This window comes from Corvus cornix, chromosome 1A (assembly GCF_000738735.6).
Source record: "Corvus cornix cornix isolate S_Up_H32 chromosome 1A, ASM73873v5, whole genome shotgun sequence".
Lineage (NCBI taxonomy): Eukaryota > Metazoa > Chordata > Aves > Passeriformes > Corvidae > Corvus > Corvus cornix.
Genome location: NC_047057.1, coordinates 23,488,401 through 23,512,191, shown reverse-complemented (window position 1 = coordinate 23,512,191; position 23,791 = coordinate 23,488,401). Strand labels below are relative to the sequence as shown.

Below are 23,791 nucleotides of genomic sequence, written 5' to 3'. Positions count from 1 at the left end.
GTCCCTGTTTGTCCCAATCACAACAGAAAGGGAATGCCTTCTGCACTTGCTTTCTGGGTGGAGAGATGCTACAAAGTCCCAAAAGCAGGCTGGATATATTTCCCAACGCTTTTTTTTCTTTGCGGGCTACAGCTGGATCAGCTCCCCACAGGCTCAAAACCTGTGGGTTTTTCCCGTCTTTTATGGCTACCAGTAGCTCACCGGCTGCCTTGGCCTTCTGCACAGACCTCTACCCAAATAAAGGTACAAGCAAGACCATATGCCAGAATCATTAGTACAGATTTTTATTTAACAGGAACTGTGAGGTAGAGAGATATGAAAAAGACAAGCAGAGGTAGGGAGAGAAGGGAAAGACTGAGAAACTGGATAAACACCAGAAATATCACCACCCCATATGTTCCAATAATGGCCTGTTGGTTCTCGTCTTGTTGGTGGTTGCAGACTGTATCCATCAAGTGGGGAGGAAAGAGTCCACAAAACACCAGGTCCATGGAGTTTATATTATGCTGAGTCTAGGTGGAAACATCCCCTGTAATTCCCGTGGATGACATATTACTGGATCATGGGACATTCCATGAGTCATTGACATCTTCTAAGATGTTGCAGCTGTCTCTTACCCAGTATAGTTCAATCAATCATGGCCCATCAGCCGAGAGGAATACCTTGATCCTGTGGTACTTCAGAGGGGAGTTTTCACAGCTGAGTCACTATGTAAGGGAAGACATTGGCATGGTAAGAAGGACTATCCCACTTTGCAGGATTTGCCTCTTATCAGCCTCTTCCCTTATCTGGAACCCGGTTGGCAGCCTCAGGTGTGCACACCCACCTGCACCAGGGAGGCCACTCTGTGCATCACTAGCCAAGCACCCAGCCGATTGTTTGAGCCAGTCCAGTCTCTTGCAGCACCTGGGCAGTTACTGCAAATGGTCGAGTGTCTGAGTCATTCAGCAGCAGCAGGCCAGTCTCTCACAGGGGGACAGGCAAGGTGCATCTGTGAGCAGAGGAGAGCTCTGGAGAGTTCTATGAGCAGGGAAGGGGTGGAAAGCAATGTCAAGAAGGGGAACAATAAAACAAAGCCATGTCCTGGATTGCAAAGTTTATTAAATATCAAATTCAATTAAATACAGTGTAATAGCTTCACAAAAATGTATTCTTATAAAGAGTGTCACAGCAGCCTTCAATGCTTTTCTCACTCCCTGTTAAGTCCTTGAAATACTTGGTAAAACCCTAAAATTCTTTCAGTCTTGATTCATCTCAGTACAATCATTCTCACTTTTCCAGATCTGGGACTTTGTTCTATACTGGTGTTCCATGCTGGTGACTTTTGCCGATGGGAACTGACAACTCACATCTTAATTAAAAACTGCTAACTCCCTGAAATAAGTGAAACTGCTTATATGGTTGCTATCAATTTTCCACCACATCTGGGCTACTGACACCATATCATCAGCTGCTAGCAGCAACAAAGAGATTGGCTATCCTATCACACAAGTTCTGGAGAGTACTGAGGAAAGTTGATAATATTAATGTTCCTTTCTTCCCCCCTCCCACTGGAAGTGTTTTCAGGTGTACCACAGGTGTTGATGCAAGAGCTGCAAAAGTCTGAAGCTGCAATTTTTAATACAGAAATCAACACCATAAGAGGTACTGAGTTTGAATATCCCTCATGATATTCAAGTGTATTGTGACAGTGACTGATCATGAGGCCAGGTTGCCCGTGGAGGCTTTGGAATCTCCATTCCTGAAGGAATTCAAAAGCCAATACAGATCTGGGAAAATAGCTAAAGGTGGTCCTCCTGGAGCAGGAGGGCTGGAACAAATAGCCTCCAGAGGTCCCTTCCAACCTCACTCATTCTGTGATACAAAATAAACATACCAAAAAGACCATGAAACAAGTCTTAGCACTACTATACAGAGTCATTTTAAATCTACATCGCATAAAGTGACAACAATATGAAGTGCCCTTTTCTCCAGCTTTAACACCACTATAAGTTAATTAGCAGAAATTAGTCACTGCATCAGGACTGAAGCACTGGGCTCAAAGCACATCAAATGATGTCCTAAGCATTGAAGTAACACTGAAGAACTTACAAACATTTTGAGTGAAAGGATTAAACAGAACAAAGGGAATGCTTTTGTTAAAACACAGAACATGAGTGGAGCAACATAATGAAGCTACTGTAACAGGAAACATTTCTGACAGTTTTGTCAAGCTCAAGAATCCAGATAAGCCAATCTGGTCAGAAAAAATGGATGTGGTTCTTACTCTGAGTGCAAAAGAAGCCACCTATGCAGAAAAAACCCCAACAGATGAGTGCACTGGGCTTGACATCCATTTAATAGACTTAGAGTTTATATTCAGACTGCAACGAACATGTTTTTACATCTGAACTAGGGAAAAGGGAAACTATAGATGCTCTGTAAAAACAAAGTATGTCCAGAGCCTTTCCATAGCATTTCTGTCAAATAATGTAATTTTTGGTTAAAACATCACGGTATTCCTCTATTGCTCTGCTAAGGGGGTCCTGGTCCACATGAAGGTTTTTTGAAGATCCAGCACATCCAGTTTCCAGTTCAGCAGTGGCTGATGGGAAAAGGAGACAAGATTCCTTATGTTACTTTTACAGCAGACAGGGAGAAATAAGGCACTATAAGAAGCTTTGACTTAACTCGATAGTCTGCAGTCCTGAACGAGACTTTAAAATTTCCAAGGACACATAACAAGGGAAGAGCTGGGCACAAAGGAAGGAACACATTTTGTGCACATTTGCTTATCAGTCAACAGCATTTCTAAACTCAGTGACAGACATTCCGGAGGCTACACACCAAACATCTTCCAGGACTCTCCACACATGACTCCAGTGGCCCTTAACAGTGCTTCTTAACATAGCCCCTCCAGAGCTCTTCAAGCTGAAGTCTTTGCTTTCCTTAAACGTTGAAAGCAGTGCTTTATTGGAACACTACTCCTACATAGCTGCAGTCCCTGCAAAGCAGTGACTCTGGAGGACCAACTATCATGAAACAGGTGGATTTCCTCTTTGGACGCCTGGCCTCAAATTATAGAGCGCATTTTATGCTCCGTGTTGCAAGCATTGAACTCGTGCTTGCCTAAACACTACTGAACAATCTCTTCCTAAAGAAAGGCTGTCTTTGGTCCCTGATCATGTTCTTCTTACTTATTCAAAACAACACTGCAACACTTAAGCTACAAAGACAAGCCATGCATCATAGCAGGAAAAATCTAGATCTAACAGCAGAGAATGTGTTTGGTATGGTTTAGTACTGAATGCAGTTCATGTACAGGGAAGAAGGGATGGCTGAAGTCTATAAAGAGCTCTAAAAATCTGGGGGCATCTTTGATGTTTTTGCTGGAGATGAGCTCTAGCAAAGGGCAACTTCATCTTAAGCCAAGTGTTTCTGTGTGGGGCAGTGGGTGAATTTTCTTTTTGCTTGGTTTTTTCTAGGCAAGTGCATAACATTCTATGCAATATTTTGGGAAGCAGGAATTTTTCCCACTCAAGTCTAAACTAGAAAGCTAGCAGAACAAAATCTCAGTGCCTTGCAGAGGAAGTTGAAAATAATGGCTTGAAAGCTGTCGAGACTTAGAAACAGTCACCTTTTACCTTAAGAACATTCCTAATGTAATGACACATTACCTTCTTTGAGTTCCTTAGTGATTTTTTCATCCAGTTCCTGTTGTACCTAGAATTATACATGAAATATACAGTTAAGATATAATACGACCCAAATGTTACTGCTAAAACTCCTGAAACATTCTTACACCCCACAGAGAATGTGATAAAACCTAAAAATAGCATCCCAAATGGAGATGATGGTCTGTGATGGCCGAGAAGATGCCAAAGGCCTTGGACCACATGAGCTATGTGGAAAGGCTGAGAGAGCTGTGACTGTTTCTCTCCTGGAGCAGACAAAGCTCAGGCGACCTTGTCTGTGTGTATTAACTACCTGATGGGTGGAGTAAAAGAGATGGAGCCAAGCTCTTCCCAGTGGTGCCAAAAGAACAAATGCCCCCAAGCCTCAAGGGTTTTTGAAGCGTGGACAGGCAGCAGTAAAATCCTGGGGAGAAGAGAAGCCCTAGAACATGAAATGAGACACTGGTAGCAGAAGGAAGCAGGAAATCTCAAGCCTAGACCAAAAGACAACCTAAAGCAGGACTAACCCTAAGCACAGCCGTAGTAGTGGAGGTGCTGGAAGCAAGCACTTTCCCTGGTTTATGAAGCCTTCACAATGACCAGAAGGTCCACAGGACCCTCCGCAACACGTGTGGATGAATGAAGAGAAGAAAAAGGTCTTGTTTGCCTCTTATTTATTCCAGGAACCTTTTTGTGATTCTCATCCCCACCCAAGGAAAAAGAAATAGGTGGAAATAAAGCCACCACATGGATTTCTCTGGAAAGGAATGAAAAGGCCTTTGAATGAAAATACACCTTTGAGGACTCTGACAGTTTCTCCACTGCTCTCCTGCCCCCCAGCCCTCTGGAGAAGGCATCACAGCCTAAACCTCCTCAGCAGGTACCTCTCAGTGCTTAGCTCTTCAGGCAGTACCATACTGGGTCACTTGCAGCAGTCACCATCTCAGTAATTCTGTTTCACAAAGTGATGTTGGCTTACTACTTACCCACACAGCTTCTTGAGCACAGAGTAAGTTGGATCCTCTAAGACTCCATGAGATGATACTCAGAGTCTAGGAACTCAACTTCAGAGCAGTACTGCCACTCCACACACAACTGCTGTTGCTACCCAGAACTTTCTGACTGTCAGAAAGGCAAGGGGGGTAAAGAGCCTTCTCCTCTAGTTTAACCAAGTTCCCGTAGAACAGATGAAATCCATACATACGGTGCCACCTTACACAAGCTGAAGTACCACAGAAGCCGTGACTTCACAAATGCATAAAGCACAGAAGTACTCAGCAGCAGTCACTCTTTCACTCACCAGCTTTAGGCCAATGTGAATGCATCAGTTTGAATAAGAATGCATCAGTTTGGATCAAAACCTAACAGCATAAATAGACAAACCACTTCCAGTAGCACCCAAGGTTAAACAGTACGGGCTACAAACCTTGTCATGTATGTGGCTGCAGAGGAGAGAGAGGAGAACTTTGATTAAGGAGCTGAAGAAGAAAGAAAAACAGCCTTAAGTTTAAAGGTCTTCAGGGAGACACAAGAACATGGCCTACACGTGCATGAGGCAAGGGAAAAAAGCTCACAACAGAAAGGCCCCTAAAATACAAGAGGGCAGTTGGAAAATGAAACCAGAAAAGGAACAGAAATTGAGAGAGAGCGTAGGGAGCCGACATTCCCTTTCTCACATCATGTAGGGAAACTGGTTTCATAAATCCACCCATTCACGCTGGTTGCAGGCAGCAGAGTTCACTATTCTCTTCTGTGTCAAGACATACATTTGCAGCAGCCTTTGGCACAGCTGTTAGGATTGAAGCTTGACAGTTTGTAAATATAACAACTGGCCTTGAGTCCCTAAATATTCTTGCAACATTTGCAGCAGACAGACATTCCCTGCCTTGGGCTACGCACTAAGGCTCCAGCTTCCAAATTCTGGTACACAGACCACTAACAGTACTTCCTATTTATGACTTGGAGAGGGAAGACAGGTCTTAAGACTTTCCTGAATACACTGAACATTGAGGTACTTGAGGCTACAGGCGATGCTGTGACAATTAGTCTCCGTTCCCTAACTGGTGATTTCAGAAAGATGTATCACAACAGAATGTGTGGCTCAGTTTAGTAAGAGGGAGGATAAATTGACAGCAGGAAATCTGAGTCCCAGACAGCAGCCTTCTGCTTTAATTGAGAGCAATCTGGCATGCTGAGATTTCCAGCTTTCTCTTGAAGAGTACCTGGTTGAAATGGTAAGATGTAGGTAAGTTTTCTGTGGATATAGCAGTTGTTTGACTCACCCTTATTCTAGGAAGAAGACTTCAGAGTTTGATACGGTATTAAAGTTCAAAGGGAATCCCAAGAAGACAAACTGTGTATAGTCAGAGTGAATTATCCTCTGCTCCTCTGATGACAACAAACCAGAAGTCTCCATAGGTTGTAATCAAGAGCAGAGAGAACGTCAGGGGACTAAGTCTTACCAACAAAACTGCACTAGGAAGGAAAAATGTTGGTATAGAAGAAAGCCCCAAAATGAAGAAGCAAATCCCCTCTGGACATCAGTAATTGAGGACTGGGAAAATGTCATACATAACTGTTCAACAACTTCCTTGAGAGTATGCTCAAAGCTGTGAGACACACATGCTCTGGACAGAAACTCTATGGGTGCTACTGAAGTCAGGACACTGAGTGGGAAGAGTATCACCATTCTCAGATCTAGTGCAGACTTGTCTTGGAATCAGCTCAAATATTTTTCACAAGGGGGTTTGGAAGCATTTTTCACAAAACACTGAAGAGGCCTATATAGCAATTTGAACTATACATTTATTAGAGGCTGTATAAAACAATGAGCCATGAAATAGCCTGGAGAGATATTTAATTTCTGTAATACACTTAATGGAAGGCAGTAAACCCTTGAGGGTGTCTGTCTTGATACTGACAAAACTTTGAGATTCACAGAGAGTTCCAATGTCTTCTGGAAAATGAAAATGGAAAGTACTGCCTGAAAACTGTTGCTGTCATTCAGTTTTAAGAAGCAGTAAGTATTCCCACTTTCCTTCCCTTCACTGTTTTCCTCATTCTTCTCCAAAAAAGGCACAACTGTGAAGCCTTTCCTTTTAACCTAAGGCAGCTTTTTTGCCTAGAAGAGGAATGGTTTCCTGTGGGGCATGCCCAGCCCCTGCCCTGGAGGGATCTCTGCTGAGATAAAAGATTTCGCAAATGCCCAGCAGGACTCCCTGGAAAGGCAACCACTTCTTTGGTCACAGCGAGAAAAGACAGACCCACAATCCCTTAGGAGACCCTATGCAGATCCTTCATAACCCATTGGTCCTCACCCATCCCCTGCATCCCTATAAAAGCTAAGCCCTCTGCCCCTGTGGGATAGAGAGAGCTCTCGTCCCTGGCTTTCCCCTTCGCCGGAGGGGACCAACAATAAAGCTCCCTTCCTGCGGAACCAGCCACACGAGCCTCTCGTCTCTCTCTCTGGTCTGGCTTGGCCTGGAGGCTGCCCTGCAGAGCTGAGCTGGACTCACGAGCTGACAATCACTAAAGGGCTGACAGCCTCTGCAAGGGCCCTCCTGCCATCAGCTGAGGGAAGACACTGGGCCTCAGGAAGGTGATTCCTTTCGGGACCATCTCTCTGGACCGGTCACCTCTTCCTGGGTCAGAGCCACTGACCCCACCACCATCTGTAATAGTTTCCTCTTTTGCCTTTTTCTTAACATCGTGCTCCCATCTCTCTCTGTCCTTTCTTTCCCTCTCTTGTTCTGTGCTCCCTACCCCTCCTGGTCTCCTCTTTATTTCCATTTTCCAGTGGGTCCCTGAATTTTCCTTCCTTTCTAGTGCTTGCATGCAGAATAGCCCCTGCAGATGCTACAGTACTAATGACATCAAGAGTTCTCCCAGTAATGCCTGTCCACCCCTCTGCTCTCAAAAGAGTGTTCACAGCTACATAGAGAAGTTCATCTCTGTAACTGCCACAGCTATGCATTTCCTACGCTGCTTTGGTCCCTTTTGTTCTCTTGACTTTCTTTTCTTAAAACAGGTGCTGTATGTAGACACATGGTTTAAATGGGTTCTTTCCAGCAAGAGGGGACCACCAAACTGAGATGGACTTAAAAGTGAACAAATACTTCTCATATTCCCTTGACAACAAAATACAATGACTCAACAGAGAAGCTTGGCCATGCCTTAATCCCACGTTAAGTGGGTCTCCCACTAATTACAACTATTGGTGTGGGGTTTTCACATCTCATGGTATAATGCTCAGCATTCTGTGAGGGATGTGCTATAACGCTGACGGCTAATTACAGGGCATACTTGGACCAGAGGTATTGCAGAGGCTGCAGCACTGCTGCAAAATCAGAAAGCTGTGAAGACTTGCCGAGGAGTAGGTAATTTTACTGTTTCATGAAATAACACATGGCAGGAACTACAAGAACAAATGTCTCCTATGTGTAGTATGTGTCCTGCACTGAAATATAAAGAGCAAAGTTATGCCATCCCAGTCATATCATCCTATTTGGAAGCATCCTTTTGTTGGTATCAACATACTAAAGCAAGTTCTCTGAAGAAACTGCTGGAGTCAAGATCAAGGAAGAAGAAAAATGGTGTCTCAGAGATGTCTGATTGGATTTGTCACTCAACATGATGTTAGCCATTTTAAACAGCAGGTTAGCAAAACCATACATTGGAATTTCATGCTGAGCTTAGCTGGGAACTCTCTATGCACCAGTATTCCTTGTCACAGTTTCTCTTGTAAAAGAATGTCATGACACAGTTCATTGCTTTGACTTAAATACTTTATGGCCTTTGACCCTCTTGAAATTTTTTACAACCCTGATGACCAAAAGTCTTCAGCCTTACAACGCACAGCTGTGCGCTGTTCTGAGGATTAGCAGTTGCTTTGGCCTATAGACAAGATGGCATGGAACAATAAATGGATTCTAACTTCAGACTAAAAAGGAGAACCTTGCATACAGCTACTCTTTAGCAGCAGTTGAGAACAGTATTTCAAACTGCTTACCTTGGCCACAAAGGCTGCAACCCTGTTTCTTGAGGATAATGTGTTCTCACTTTGCCTTAGGAAGCTTCCTCCTAGACTGAGACTTCTGTTCAGTCCCAAATTGTTGCCAAGATGTCCGAGTGCAGTTGAATACAGAACTGGAGTTGCAGCCAGACCTCCGCTAACAATGCTGCTTGTGATTAAAGATTTGCTTTTATGGCGCTCCCGGAGGAGCTTAGCGTTGGCTTCTTCAAGTCTCTCATTAGCTCTGAAACATTTGGAAGCACACAAAGGGTTACCCAAAGTTACCCTCCAGGTCTTCACTATTATTTGACTTCTGAGATTAAGAGCCTCCCAAAATAGCACATCATTTGACCTGAGCTTGTTTTGGAGGGCCTGTTTCTAAGAAGTCACACAAGGTGCAAGGAGCAGCAAGTGTTACCCATGCTTAGGACTGCTCAGCATGAGGGCCTCAAGGCCTTCTGTGAAAGCCATGTGTTTACACAGCTTCTTCTGGAAGGTACATCACATCCCTAATAAGTCTGGGCTGGCCCCCCCTTCCCAAGGAAAGCTCAAAGCTCAGAGCCTTGTGAGCCTTTTGGCTTCTGCTACAATAGAAGCCAAAAAATGTAATTTCTATTTTTTTTTCACAGAATGGAAATCTGTTCTCTGAGAGGTCTGCCCTTACTCTATAAAGGACACGAAATTCATTTTTTCTGTTCTACAGAGGATGAGATTATAGAGACTGGCAAAAAAAGCTGCCAGTTAAAACAGCATCGACGTGAAAAGTATCCTGTTAATGCCATGAGCAGTGGTGTTTCTGCTGAAACATTAAAGAGAAATGAAGGCCTGCTGAATGGGAAGGGTCTTAAGATACTTTTCCCCATAAACATGCCATCATAGGCTTTCACACATAATGCCGGCCAGGTGCAGAAGAGGAATTAGCAAGAAATATGCATGAGGAAAAAGGAGTCTCTTATTAGCAGTCCAAAAAAAGCACAGACTTACCTTTCCAGTTTCTTTGCTAGGCATCGTCTAGTTTTCACTTCCTCCAGGTACAGGTCCTTGTACTTTTCCACTTCTGCCTGTGCACATTCTTTTGGAGAAGTACTCTCTTGCTGGGCATTTTTTATCTTGTCCAATTCACATTCAAGATCTCTAATTCTGTCTTTTAGCTGGTTTCTCAGTGAAGCATGATGACTGGCTCTGATGTGTTCTAGTCTGTCCTGGGAGGCTGCCTGTGCCTGAAGGAGGTAGTGCACCTTCAACCACCACAAAGAACAAGAGACCTCTCCCCACCTGTCAATTGCATGTACCCAGTTTCAAGGGCCCAGCTGGGCTCAGAGAAGTGGCTGTGCCTCCTCACTGCCATCAGCAATCAAGGCAGAACCCTGGAGCTACCACCAGGGTAAGTAATTCTTTTCTCTCAGGAAGAAGCCCAAATTTGTACTGCTATTGAAAGCTACCAATGAAAGGGCACTATCTCTGTCGGACAGGGCATGGAGAACAGGATTCCACAAAGGCATTAGCAGGATGCCTCACCTCCTCCCCATCTCCACACCTGCAACTTCAGTCACTTCTTTCCTGAGCACTCTCCCCCCCTCCAAGGACAAAGCCGGACCTGTAGGTCTGGCCATGACAGCTGGAAGGTGCAAAACCCCTTCAAGCACGAACAGTGAGAAAAGCAGACCAGCGGACAGAGATAGCCCCAGGCACTGCAAAATGGAAATCTACCTTGGGAAGGCTCCTGATTTAGGGACCTGCTGGCACATCACACACCATGAGAGCACTCCTGCCCAACCATATTCCCATCTCCCACTGCCCTTCGGCACAGGCACAAGGACAGCGCTAACACACAGCATCAGGCACCCAAAGCCAGACACTTAAAAAATGATAGCCACAACCAAAGTCTCCACAGTTTCCATAGAGACACACATCAGAAAGTCACTCACTTGCAAAAACAGATTGACTTCTTGTAGTTTTTGTCTTATTTCTTGGCCTGCTCGTTCATCAACCTCTCTTTTATACTGTTCTATTTGGTTGTGATCCACCATGTTAGTCTGCAAGTGATGTTGGAGTTTTGCCACCTCTTCTTTCAGCTGGCATTTGCTCTTCTCCAGTTTTTCACAGTTCCCATGCAGGGTAGACAGCTCTTCTCGCAAATCTCGATTTTGTGCTTCTAGCTGCATGCTTTTTTTAGACTCTGTGTCCAGTTGCTGGGAAAGTTCAGCAACCTGTACACAGGGAAAAAAAAAGAAAACCAGAGGGATGTAAAGGCAGTGAATTCTGTTAAAATTGCTGAAGAGGTTTTCCATGGAGCCTGTATTTATCATCTGCATACTCAATATCAGAAACTAAGTGTAACCAGGCTCTTCTTTTCCAACAAGATCAGCCTTCACATCATTTGTGAGAGGATGGGAACCTGAGGAATCCTTTTGCAGTTCTTCATGCAAAAACGCTGTAACGTTCTGGACTAAAAATGAGTCAGTGCAAAGGCAGTAACTGATTCTGCAATGAGGCCTTCTAAAGCCAAGCGCAGCTCTGAAAGGCGGCTTCTCTAGCAACGAATCTGAGTGCCAAGCGGAGAAGTGTTTCAAGGTTACATGCTACTACTGAACAGCCAGAGCAGCCGCAAAAACATCTCTGGCAACAATACTGCTGGGTCCCCATGCCAAGATGGGCTGAAACAGCTACCTGTGAAGAGTAAGTTACAGCACTTCTCCTATGTCACCTCTCCTCATCGTACCCTGCACAGCAACAACACTCTTCAGAAAAGGAAAGTCTCAACTGCCTCTGGCTGAACTCGTGCCTGAGACAGGGCTCAAGGGTTCTTCTTGCTGTGCGAGCAACAGCAGCGTTCCTCTCCTCTCTTCCAGAGGAGGAATCCGTCTGTCAGGCCTAGGTGATGCTGCCACAGCCTCACACTGCAGCCGGGCCTGAGCTGAGGCCCGCTGCTCTCAGCCCTGACCCTCACCCATGGGTGTGATGTCCTGGTAGGACGGCAGAACTGCCCATCCCTAAGGCCCGGCCTGGGGATCTGCACTCTTGGCTGACCCTGCCTGCTGTCACCGGACCTGTTCTGCTCCTCTTGGTGAGCGCCTGCGGGATGGCTCCCTGGCCCGTGAGGTCACGGACCCTGCCAGCCTTGCTGCCACTCTTGGCTTGCCCTTCCTCTGCAGGACAGTCTGCCCTTCCTGTGCCATTGCAGATGCTGCTTTGCACTTCAGGATTGCATCTTTACCCGTAATGACAACTACATCAGTATTAGTTATAGTCACCTCCTTCTCTAACAGTAGAAAATCATTGAGAAAGGTCAATCAAATCCAAAATACAGCCAAGGAAAAAAGGCATCAACACGACAAGAAATACAAGAAAAGCTTCACACAGGTTTGAAAAGAAAACACCACAACCAAACCCCAAATTAAGCAGAGCTCACCTTTGTTCTCAATCTATCAACTTCACTGACCATTTCAGAATATCTGCTCTTCATTTCTCCCTTCAAATTAAGCTGTGACTCCACTTCTCTCTCCTCATACATCCTTATTTTCTTCGTTGCTCTACTGAGAAGTCTCTTCAACCTAAACAGCAAATCAGTTCATAAAACAATGAAACATGGGAATAAGCAACCTTTTCCATATGCTCTCAAGTAAGGAGTGCACACACAGCTTTCTTCATCTTTAACATTGTCATGGGTTAGCCACTACAAACATACTTGATAGTACCAGGAATTGCTGAGAAAAAACCCGCTTTTCCTGTGCCACCAATCACCTGGAGCATCCAAATTTCCGCTGAAAAGATGAATAGAAGACCTCCTTCCCCAGCCCTGAAGAACTGCAGGGCAACCTGGATTAGCAATTCCTTTTGCAGCTGTAAGTAAGTATAGCCTCATGCACAGACGTACCTTGAGGGACTAACATGAGACTACTACTTGTTCACAGAGTACATATACCTATTCCTAAAGTTCAATAAAACTGGACTTCTATTCAGGGATATCTCTTCACCATATCAAAAAGCCATACCTCTTGAAGTCTTTCTGCAGTTCTAAGTTTCTTCTCATTTCTTGGTCCAGACGGAGTTCAACTGGGCGTTTCAACTCTACCAGTTTCTTCACTTTCTTTCTTTCACTCTCACACTTTCAAAACAGAAAAGACACATGACACACATAAAACGTAAGAACAATTGCTGGGTGCAATATATGTCTCTAGCATTCTCCACAGAGAAGCTGCAGTTCATCTTCATCTGTTAGCCAAGTTCCACTTTAAGTTTCACAGCAAACAGGCCAGTATTGAAGAACAAAACCAGATGCCTCCACTGAAATGAAGGTGGAAAAGATGCTGGACTACTTTCAGGAGTTCTCAACTCATAGCAAGGATTATGTAGGTATGCTTATCATGGGAGAATACAGATCAATCTACAGCTTTTACAGGATCTTTACTGACCAGCAGGCAGAGGAATTTGATCTTTGGGAATTTTTCAACATCTTACTCCCTTCTGCCATTACCTCCACCTCTTCTTTGTGGCTATTTACCTATGCCGTATTTGCTTTGCACTTCCTTTACTCCTCTATGGAAGAGGAGGGAAAGACTGCCCCTTTGAAACTGTCAGCTATTTCTTGTTTCCCAAGTACTAGTTCATTTCCCCAGAATTCCTTCACTATGTTTTTCTGCAAGGCTTTTAAGCATCCACTATCCGGAAAACATGCTGCTGCTCCTTCATGCACTGCACTGGAAAAACTTCAACCCTGCCCAGAAAACAAGGGGTCAGAAGATGGCCAGAAGGAATCCAACAGAGAACTGGGGAACTGCAGCCCTGCTTGGTGTGCTTAACTGATGCAAACCATACTGGGAACTCTTTCAAACAGAATCACTCCAGAATTACGCAAGATACCCAGACAGCTTTCATTTGCTTCCTGGATGATCCACAAATCCCAACCCCAATCCACAATCCCAATCCCATCCAGAGCTTGGATGGCAGGGGTAATAAAAAAATGCTCTTTACATAAGAACTTGACCAAAAGTTTAACATGGTTCTCCCAGGTACTGCCTTAGGTCTCTGGAGAATTTTCTGGATTTACCTGCTCAAAGAGATCTGCCTTTTCCCTGTCAAGTTGAGCAACACGCTCCTCGAGGTTGGATCTTGACTTAAATTGCTCTTCCCACATGTTCTGCAAGTCCTTTGATGTCAGAGCCAGTACATTCTGCTTTTGCACCTGTAAAAGCAACAGTGTCAGAAGAAGAAACTAAGGTGACCGTAAACACTGCAATAGAAAGTTGTAACTTAAATGGAAACTCCTCTCCCCAGCAAAGGTCTGTGGTTAATGTAAATGTGGAATGTAAAACACAGCTTGGGAAACATAACTAAAAAGAGAAATTGAAGATGTAAAAACAATGAATGCTATGGGGTGACGAGATGAGGTTGCAGCTTTGGGGAATAACAAACATACAAAACAATACAAACAAAACATACAAAATTACCCTGCAGCTTTCTTCCAAAGGTTCTCCAGAATTCATCACATACTTTATAATGTAACAATTTCTAGTGCCCACCACAGAAAATACCGTACCCTCATGACTTCAGTAAGAGCTGCACATCTCTTGAGAGCAAGAAAATGTTTTGAAATTGACAATGGTATTGATGGTTCTACCTAAAGGGACAAAGACTTGCCTAAAGGATGCATTTGAGTTGAACAGAACTTGCTGATTCAGTTCAAGTATGAAGACTGAAAGTTGACTAGATGCTTTTAGTGGCATCTTTTAAGGAAAAAAAAAAGAAAATTACAGAAGCAAAAAAGGTAAAAAGAGATGTCTACTGGCTACAAAAAGTCACAAAACACTTAGCACAAAGTCTTAGATAAGAAGAATCCTTAGGGTGCATGACTTTCTCAAGTGTCCTTACAGAGGAGGTAAAACACTGGGTCTTACGACAAAAATTGACATGGCCTCAAGACAAGCTCTGACAAAACTGCAAAGATAATACAGATCTCTCAAGTCTGGTCTCCTCTCTCAGCTTTCAACCACAGATCTCCAGATGTCCACAACATCCACTCTATCAGTCCTCTGCTATGGTTTAACCCTGGTAGGCAGCTAAGCATTACACAACCACTTACTCACTCCCTGCTGGTGGGATGGGGAAGAGAATTCATCAGATGAATCACACTGATGAACACAAGTATCTTGCACACCACAACACAGATACAAACCACAGCAGCACAGAAATGAGGAAATTTACAGCCTTTTCCCTTGAGGGTGCCTTGCCCTAAAACCAGATGGGTATTTAACAGCTGTGTGCTTACACAGCCCACATGATCTTTTCATCAATTACCTTCACAAAAAATTCAAAGACTAAAGCAGTCATTCACAGAAGCTTGTCATGTACCTGTTTGTGGTGGTCTTCTGCAGCTGCCTGTGCTGTCTGTAAGCTCGTTATCAAGTCTTCCAGGCGGTTATGAACCTATAGAAGCATTACAAGAAGCAAAAAGGCACACCATGACTTTCTAGATTGAAGTTACACCTCACTGACAAAAATAAGTATTACATAGAACCTCGTCACCTCTTTATTCCTACACTATTTACATCCAACCAACAATGATCAAAATGGCCTTAGTTTGATGCCACTGTAAAATTGTTAGCAATCATCATCTCTGCCATGTGGCACAGAGAGAGAGAGAAAAGACCATTAGGGATACAAAGAATCTTCAGTGAAAACAGGCAGGAGTAGCTTTTCTCATCCCCAGTACCCTTGGAAATCATGCCCTATTAATCAAAGCGGAAGGATTTGTGACTGCCTTCCCACTTCTCTTGACAATATCAGTACATCACAAAGTTCAACTATCACATGTAGTGATTTTCAAAATACCTTCAGCTATAACTGAGAACTACAGTCGTAACAAGAACCCTAAGCCACTGGCTACAACACAAATACAACAACAACAAAATCTCTTAATTCAGGCCACAGAGCTAAAATTAACTGCTGTGTAGCAGTGGTAAATTCCAAGGCTCACACTGAGTTTTGCAGATACCACAGGCAGTCCTCTTCACTGTTTCATGAGAACAAACACACAGCAAGTAGCCAAAGGAAAAGCAATTCTGCACAGCAAAAGCTCTGGGATGTGTAATTTTTGTTTCAGTCTGATGATGTCAGCCAGGTCTCTGGCACAAAGGGCTTGTCATCAATATACCCTGTGGAATTTCCACAAGTTAACTTAATGAACACCTTAAATGAAAGACATTGCAGTCCCCAGAGAAGCATCTGACATTATGAAGGGTCTAAAGCAGACAGTAGTTACACCACAGTATTGCTTTCAAATCCTTACCTTTTAGAGTGTTTGACTTGCTATAGCACAGGAAAACTTTCAAAACCAGATGGCTGGGAAGTAGAGCAGGCTGCTTTTTGAGCAGCATCTATTCAGAAAAATGCAAGAATGAGCTCCCCTAGGCTCTCCAGGAAAACCTCATCTTAAAATTTTCCCACAGAAATAGGTAACTAGGCTCAGGAGTCTCCAAAAGGGGAAATTTGTGAGCAGCTTACTGAGGCAGAGGCTTGCAGGTCTCTCTGAAGGGCTTCAATCCTGTTGCTTTGTTGCTGGACAGTGGCTTCCAATCTGGTGTTTTCAATTTCAAGGCTTAAAAAGAAATACAGAAATACAGGTCTTACTATAAAAATCTGCCAGAGCACCAATTCCAAAAGAACAGTGCAAAACAATAAAAATCAAGAGCATCCTTCAAAATCATAATAATTTGCTGTGATGCAACAAGGCTAAGTATCTATCCAGTGTTTTCCACCCAATCCCTGCAAGCAACAGACACCTTGCCCCACTGTGCTGTTCTCTTACCGCTGCACATGTTCTTCCAGTTGTTTTATAGTAGTGTTAGTCTCAGAAGATGCCAACAGCTGGTCCTGCAGTTTCTGGGCAGAAGCTGTTGCTTCTCTTTCCTTGTTATCCAAGGCAATCTTCAAGTCATTAATACAACGCTCTGACTGAAGAAACTTTTGTTCCATCTCCCGCAACTGTAAAATCACAGGAAGAATCCACAGTCGTCAGGTGAGCTTTTGTACAGAGTCAGCTGCTGCCGGAGGATTCACGTGCTGCATGTAGCTGCCCATAGATACTGGAATCTCTGCCCAAAGAACTGTAATCATCTCAAGTACCTTCACAGCTTTGCTTCTACTAGCAAATGAACACAAGCTGTGTTACTTCCTCATCTTCTACAGTGGCCTCTCCCATCCCTCCATGGACTTCCTAGAGCACAGTTCTAAGCACTGACACTGCCCCTCCGACCCTTTTGGTGACTTAGGAAGCTCTTTGTATTCAATCATTTGCTCCTCCATGAAAACATGAATTAAGAAGTTCCTCTGTCTGTAGTGACTTCACAAGTCTCTCATAAGGATCAGATTTTAAATTATTTTTCTTTTAGAACTCCAAGGCCTCTATACCTCAGTTCCTGGAAAAACACTGTGAAAGGTGGTCCCTAATTCAGAAATAGCTTATACTTCCCTTGTAGGAAAACCATTTAAGGGTGGCAAATTATAGCAGGGCCAAAGAAGGGGAGAAAATGCAGAATAAGTTACAAAAGCATCCAGAATTTGACATGTTACCTGGTGGCAGGACAGGGTAGGGGAAGTGGGGGCAGGGGGAAAGCAGGACAGCATAAAAATGTCCAAACACAGCAGTCCAGTACTTCTACTGTTCTTCAGAAATCAGACAATCTGCTTGGCTAAACCAAAGGCAACAAGCTATAGACACACCAATTTATTGTGTAAAGCACCTTCAGAAATAAAAAAATTTGTCCAAGTATGCGCATAATGTCTACATGTCAAAGACACGGACACCAAGTTTATTAAACAATGCAATTGATTCACACATCATTAAATCTATCCTGTTGACTTTTTCCTGGGGTTTTAGGACAACATCCAATCCTACTTTTATTAGCCACCCTAAGACTATTCATATAATTACACGATGTACCTTGGTTTTAGCCTTTTCCAATTCCTTTTGCAAGCACAGCTTGTCTTCCTCCAGGTCACTGCGGTAGCGCGTAGTAACTTCGAGTGAAGCTTCTGACATAGATTGCTTTTTAAGAGCATCAGCAAGCTCCTGCTGCAGCTGTCTGATCATGCCCTAACGAAACAATTAAATGAGCATGAATATAGCTGTAAGAACATGAAAAATGCCTTTACTCTGACTTAATTTGGTTATACAATTAGACCTGTCTTTTTATTGAACTGAAGTGAAATTGTCTGTCACCAGCAGGCATGTGCACAATCACCTCTCCATCTTTCTCAGCTGAGCACCCCTTAACTCTCAGCAGCTGTTCATGAGGATTTCTGTTTTCTAATACATAAAAAAGATCCTGGTATTGTTCTTCTTCTTGAAACCATACATAAGCACCCACTGCAATCATGGGAATTTTTCTAACAGAATCCAAAGAAATCTGTTGTGATGCAAGAGCCATAGTGTGATTGCAGAAACTACTTTGTTGACCAAAGGCAGGACTTGGTATTCCATTGTTCTTTGTTCTACTCCTGCATTTTAGAAATCTAATTAAATGAATACATATATCTAAAAGCTCTTTTTAGATATACTCTAAGAATATGCTGAATCACATCCTCTTACAGCTGTCTTAATAAGTACGTTTTAGAATAACAACTGCCCTTATACTGACATATTAAGTTTACCAAAATCTATAGAGTTCATACAGTTATATAGATGTAGTATTTTCAGAGGGAAAACTGTTGTTTTGGTATGTAGAATACACAGCAATTCACAGATTAAAGTGACTGACAGTATTGCTGGAGTTCCCTCCCCACACCCACCTTAAAGTAACTGACAAATGAAGAATAAAGCAGTTACCTCACACATGCCTATATTTATCTCACTCAAAGATTCTGGACTTGTTAGGAAGAAGGAAATGTAATTTTAAATCAGTATTCAAATCAGTAAAGGAGCCAAACCTTACACCAATGTGTCTATATATGGAATTTTATTAGTTCCTATTTTCTAGAAAGTAAGGGAGATTAAACAAAATGAGTAAGGCAATTTTAAAGTCATTGCTCTATCTGAAATTGGCCAAAATACTCTATCATTACAGAATACCCTATGTACTCCTAGGAACACAGATAATGATGCATTCTCCAGGCAGGCCCCTTAGAGCCCCCAGAATATACATAAATTAACACCTAGACACTATAATACTCTTCAATTTTGATAGCAACTTACAGAGAAGCAATGTTTTTCCTCTGTAGGAATTTATTTTAAGTCCATCTCACACAATTCACTCATCTGCATCTTCATTTCTCAACTGTCCCATATTGGATCAGTCTTCCTTTTATATCACTCTTACTTCTGTCATCAGTGCAATACTTCAAAAAAACATTAAATACCTAAACCAATTCTACAGGGCAAAAAATGGACTAAGGAAAAGAGATGAAAAAAGTTCTAGAGAAGAATCACCTTTCTTGATCAAAGCAGACGTGGATACCTTTTTTCTGCTCTCTGCTCAGATCTGAGCAGTAACATCCCATTTATCAAAATCTTACACAATTTCAAGAGAAACACAACAAACCAGAACAAAATATCATTATCCAGTCCCTTGCATATAGCTTGTACCTGGAACACTTTAGAAACACAAAATAATTTCAAGAACTGGAAAACTTTAAATTGCTCTAAGTTTGTAATTTACCTCTCTCTCTATTTTGTCAGTCTCATACTTGAAGACTTGTTCTCTTAAATCAATACACTTGGCATTTAATTCCTTGTTTCTCTCTTCTACTAGGTAAACTTGCTTTTCAGTATCAGCTCTGAGTTTGTTGAAAATATCATTAAACCGATCTTGCACATCATTCACTACTTTTTCTTTGATGATCCCCCTGTTCTGCAGATCTTCCAGCTGCTGACGGAGCAAAAGGTTTTCACTCTGGAGCTGGGCCAATCGTTCCTGCATGGATTCCTGCTTTATTATAAGTTTGTTTACTTGGTCTTTCTCCAGTTGTCGAGCATGATCGTATTCCTTTGCCTGACACTGGGTTTGACTTAATTCTTTTTGTGTCATTTCTAAAAGCAATGTTTTTTCTCTGAGTGTTTGTCTTAACTGGTGAAGCTCATTTTCTAGACTATTAGCTTTGCTTTCAGCTTTACTCAGCTGCTGAGACAAGCTCTTGCTGGCTTCTCGCACATCTGAGAGGTCATGATGGAGCTTGTCTTGCAAACGAAGCCATTCGTCACGTTCCCTCTGAAACGTTCGTTCGACATCACTTTTTGCTGACTGGTGACGTTCAAGTTCTTGAACAGCAGTGTTCAAGCGGGAACGAAATGATTCAATTTCTGTCTCTAGTCTGTCTTTGCTTTCTTTTGTCTGCTCAAGTTTGGAAGTTAGCATTGTGGATTCTGTCTTTAGTAAGTTCAGCTGTCCATTGTACTGAAAAACTGTCTGTGTTAAAGCTTCCTCATTCAGTTTAAGTTCCTTTTTGAGATCTTCGTTTTTTTCTTTCAAGGTCTCATTTTCCTCTAAAAATTTTCCTTCTTCCTCCTGGTGCCTAAGTCTTATTTGATCAAGTTCTAGTCTTAGCATGGCAATCTCATCTTGCAGTAACTGATTTTTGTGCAACAGATCCTTTTCTCTCTCAGTGTCGGATTCCTGAATGACAGAGAACATGAATAAATATCCAGGTGGGAAATAAATCTACAAAACCACTTCAGCGTTAAACTGCATTTTAACATTTGTAACATTGCAACATGACTTCAAAGATGAAAGTGACATTTCAGATAAGACACAAGCTGATCTATGAACCAGTGCATGTGTCCAACACATGCATAGAATGAAAGTGTAATGTATCCGTAAATAAACATGCCAAATATACAATGTCTTTTTTTGCCATAAAGCAGCAACAAAATAATAAAATTATTTAAAATATTTCAGGTATAAAGGTCTTAAAATGACAGTGCTTTTTTGTGTGTGCATGCCTTTAAAATATTCCCTTTTAGGTTAATTTAGCTGTGTTACTGATCTGGTAAAATCTATGTTTACCACAGGTAAAATCTCTGTTTACCAGGCTAAAAAGGGTATTTTCCTTTTTAAACGTCTTCTTGACACTATTTTTTAGCATTACTGAAAGTTAGCTATACAGCCGAATCATCCCTGGAATGCAACAGTGCCTGTTTATTATACAAATTTTTTTCCATGTAAACATATTCACCCTATATTTCTTGGGCAGCACAGCCAAGAACAAATAGTTTTTCCAAGAATATCACATTCTTAGTAAATTCAGTAAACTTTTAAAGACTTTTTTTTTTAATACAGTGCTCACGATTGCTTATTCTCCTTCAATTATTCTAACTAGTATCGAGAGTTTAATTCATTGTTGACCTTCCTTCATAAGATTTTAATATGTCGAGGTGAAAAAGAACTTCGTATTTCAAGTAACTAAGTTTGATAACGGAATAAATAATTTAAAAACTCCCAAGGAATGGGAGCACAGAGTGAGTGTCAAACAACTTCCTTCCTGGTCAGTCTGGATGTAGGTAGCTAGGTGTTTCACTGCTAGAAACCTTAGAAAGTGAAGATAAAATGCTGAGGAAATAAAAACAAGACAGTTTAAAAAACGGCATAAACAGTGTTTTCTTTTAGTTTTCCACCTGTACATGCAGTTCAAGTACATACAGCACTGATACTGCTTTCCAGAACTTTTAAAGACATTTTTAAAGACATAAAGGAAAACAGAAGAGGTATTTGCACAGTAAAATTACACTGGTAAACTGTAAATAATCCATCAAGAAGCAGAAAAAAATATTTAAGTTTTATTATGACTTTAGAACAAACATGGTGAAATTTAATTAATTAGAAAAAAATCTGCTTACATCTGAACTTTTTCCTATAGTTCTTCTTGTCTCTTCTTCTAGTTCTTTTTGTCTCCAAAGGTGGTTGTTCAAAATGCCTTCTTGCAGGGCTCTGGCACTCTTTTCCTGAGAGAGCTGTCTCTGTGTTTCATCACGCTCGTCTTCAACCTACAGTAATACAATTCAACTACTTGCACCTTCAGAAAAATCAAAGCTAGCAACATCTTCCCACTCTCCCTTTTATTCTTCTAAATATTTTTGCTTTCCACAGTTATGATAATCCATCTATAAATTTTAATTTTCTTCTGAAAAATTAAGAAGAGATATAGAATGCTTTGTAATAATTTAGAAAAACAACTCAAAGCCAGGCTTTGAAATACAAACGAAAAGAAAAGGGAACAGACTACTTGGAAACCAGCTGTTTTCAAAATCTGGCAATAGTTACCCAGTGCCTCTTCCATTAACAAAGTATCTTTCAAGTGTTTAAGCCATTATCTAACGTACCTGTTTGAAGAGCTTTCTCATTGTTATTAACTCCATTTCTAAATTCCTTGATTGTAACTCAAGTTGCTGTTTCTCCTCCATCTCTTTACAATATTGCTCTTCTTTCCTTCTGAGTTTTTCTCTTGTTTTCTCATATAGTGTTTCTATTCTGAGCCTCTTTTCTTCTTCTTGTTTCAAAGTAAATCTGGGATTTAACAAAACAGTTGAGAAACTAAAGTACTGACACAAAAATTAGATATTCCACCCTATGAACTTGCAGAAACAACTCAAACCATAAAAATGTTAAGTATTTTCAGATTTTATATTTTTACTTTAATTTTTAACTTTTTAAAGAATTCTAACTTTATCCATGGTATCAGTTTTACAATATATGGAAATAAACCATTGAGTGTTTTATCACTTTTAAGTTTATCTAGGTAAACATACCGAGGTATGCACATTTCTGTTACTTTCAAAGAAGTCATCTTCATATTACAGACATTTCGATCAAGAGGAGTTTGTTGCTCATCAATCAAAGCAATATAAACTTTTGACTATGACTAATTTACATTTTCTTAATATGATGAGCATTGTCTGCATATTATGGATTCAGTGACTGCAAGTAATGCTGATGAAGCAGCACATCACTTACCTCTCTGACAGACCCACCAATTTTTTAACAAGCCTTTTGTAAGTCTTAAACCCTCTGCATTTCTAAATATATTTTTGAAAATTGACTTCATTCTTGAGTAAATAGAAACTGTGTGCTTTTCCTGTGGTCAGCAGTTGTTTAAGTTTAATGTGATTAAAAATAGTTTTAAACCTCTAAGGATCTACACCTGGAAGAAACAACAGCAATCTGATTTTGAAGATTATCTATAGAGAAACCCTTAGCGAGTATCAGCTTCTTTACTAACTGACACAAGTAGCAATAAGCACCAACACTGTAAGAAGTGGTCCATGGTGTGCCCACAGTACCCAAACAAAAAAAGCACTTTTGTGTTTCACGATTATTTTGAGTATTTTTTCCTAATATGTTTGTGACAGTCAACAAGAAAAAAAATTATTTACATAAAAATATTAACATAAGAACAGTGCTGGCAAGTGAAAGTCTGCTTTAGAAATTCTGCAAAAACAAGTATCAGCAACCACTAATAAATTGTTCAAAAGATTGACAGTAACATTTGTATCTCAATGGTTTATATTGCAAGGAAGAAAGCTTTACATATAATTTTTAGGGTAATTTCACAAAAAAATAGCTTCTATAAGTGTAAGGCTAACATTGCTTTCAAAATTTATTAAAAATGAAAATATTAATTATTCACAATTGATAGATACTTGAGAATTTTGAAAAATGGTGGCTGAGGTAAAGCTAATTTTCTTCACATGGGGCTGTGTTTTGAATTTGTGCTGAAAACAATTGATAATATAGACGGTTTTGTTATTCCTGAGCAACATTTGCACAGCAACAAGGCATTTTCTGCTTCTCCCACCACCCTGCCAGGGGCTGTGGGTGCACAAGAAGTTGGGAGGGAAGACAGCTAGGACAGGTGACCCAACTGACACACGGGATTTTCCAGACCATATGACATCATGCTCAGTATGTATAGTGGGGGGAAGAAGGAGGATGGGGGGGATGTTCAGAGTGATGGCATTTGTCTTCCCATGTAACTGTTACATGTGATGGAGTTCTGCTCTCCTGCGGATGGATGAACACCTGCCTGCCAATGGGTAGGGGTGAATGGATTCCTTGTTTTGCTTCGCTTCTGTGCATGGCCTTTGATTTCCCTATTACAGTGTCTTTATTTCAGCCCACAAGCTTTCTCAGTTTTACCA

The 23,791-nt window shown here is 41.6% G+C and overlaps 1 protein-coding gene across 12 annotated transcripts in view; it reads right to left on the bottom strand.

Moving 5' to 3' along the window:
* Window positions 1-260: 260 nt before the first annotated feature.
* The window catches only part of LOC104698286 (ankyrin repeat domain-containing protein 26-like), a 54,056-nt gene continuing 30,525 nt past the window's right edge, over window positions 261-23,791 (bottom strand). For 9 of the 12 annotated variants that reach the window (XM_039570396.1, XM_039570401.1, XM_039570403.1 and 6 more), the window contains 15 exons: window positions 21,977-22,160; window positions 21,494-21,640; window positions 19,320-20,273; window positions 17,606-17,758; window positions 16,472-16,647; window positions 16,168-16,261; window positions 15,016-15,090; window positions 13,715-13,849; window positions 12,660-12,772; window positions 12,077-12,218; window positions 10,593-10,874; window positions 9,649-9,884; window positions 8,662-8,908; window positions 3,657-3,702; window positions 261-2,584 (listed from right to left, as the gene is read on the bottom strand). In XM_039570396.1, coding sequence (XP_039426330.1) covers window positions 2,463-2,584; window positions 3,657-3,702; window positions 8,662-8,908; window positions 9,649-9,884; window positions 10,593-10,874; window positions 12,077-12,218; window positions 12,660-12,772; window positions 13,715-13,849; window positions 15,016-15,090; window positions 16,168-16,261; window positions 16,472-16,647; window positions 17,606-17,758; window positions 19,320-20,273; window positions 21,494-21,640; window positions 21,977-22,160 — 3,106 coding nt within the window. In that variant the 3' untranslated portion in view covers window positions 261-2,462. Of the gene's footprint in view, window positions 2,585-3,656; window positions 3,703-8,661; window positions 8,909-9,648; window positions 9,885-10,592; window positions 10,875-12,076; window positions 12,219-12,659; window positions 12,773-13,714; window positions 13,850-15,015; window positions 15,091-15,952; window positions 16,041-16,167; window positions 16,262-16,471; window positions 16,648-17,605; window positions 17,759-19,319; window positions 20,274-21,493; window positions 21,641-21,976; window positions 22,161-23,791 lie in introns of those variants that run through there. The other 3 variants (XR_005604415.1, XM_039570398.1, XM_039570406.1) reach the window with 3 other exon arrangements.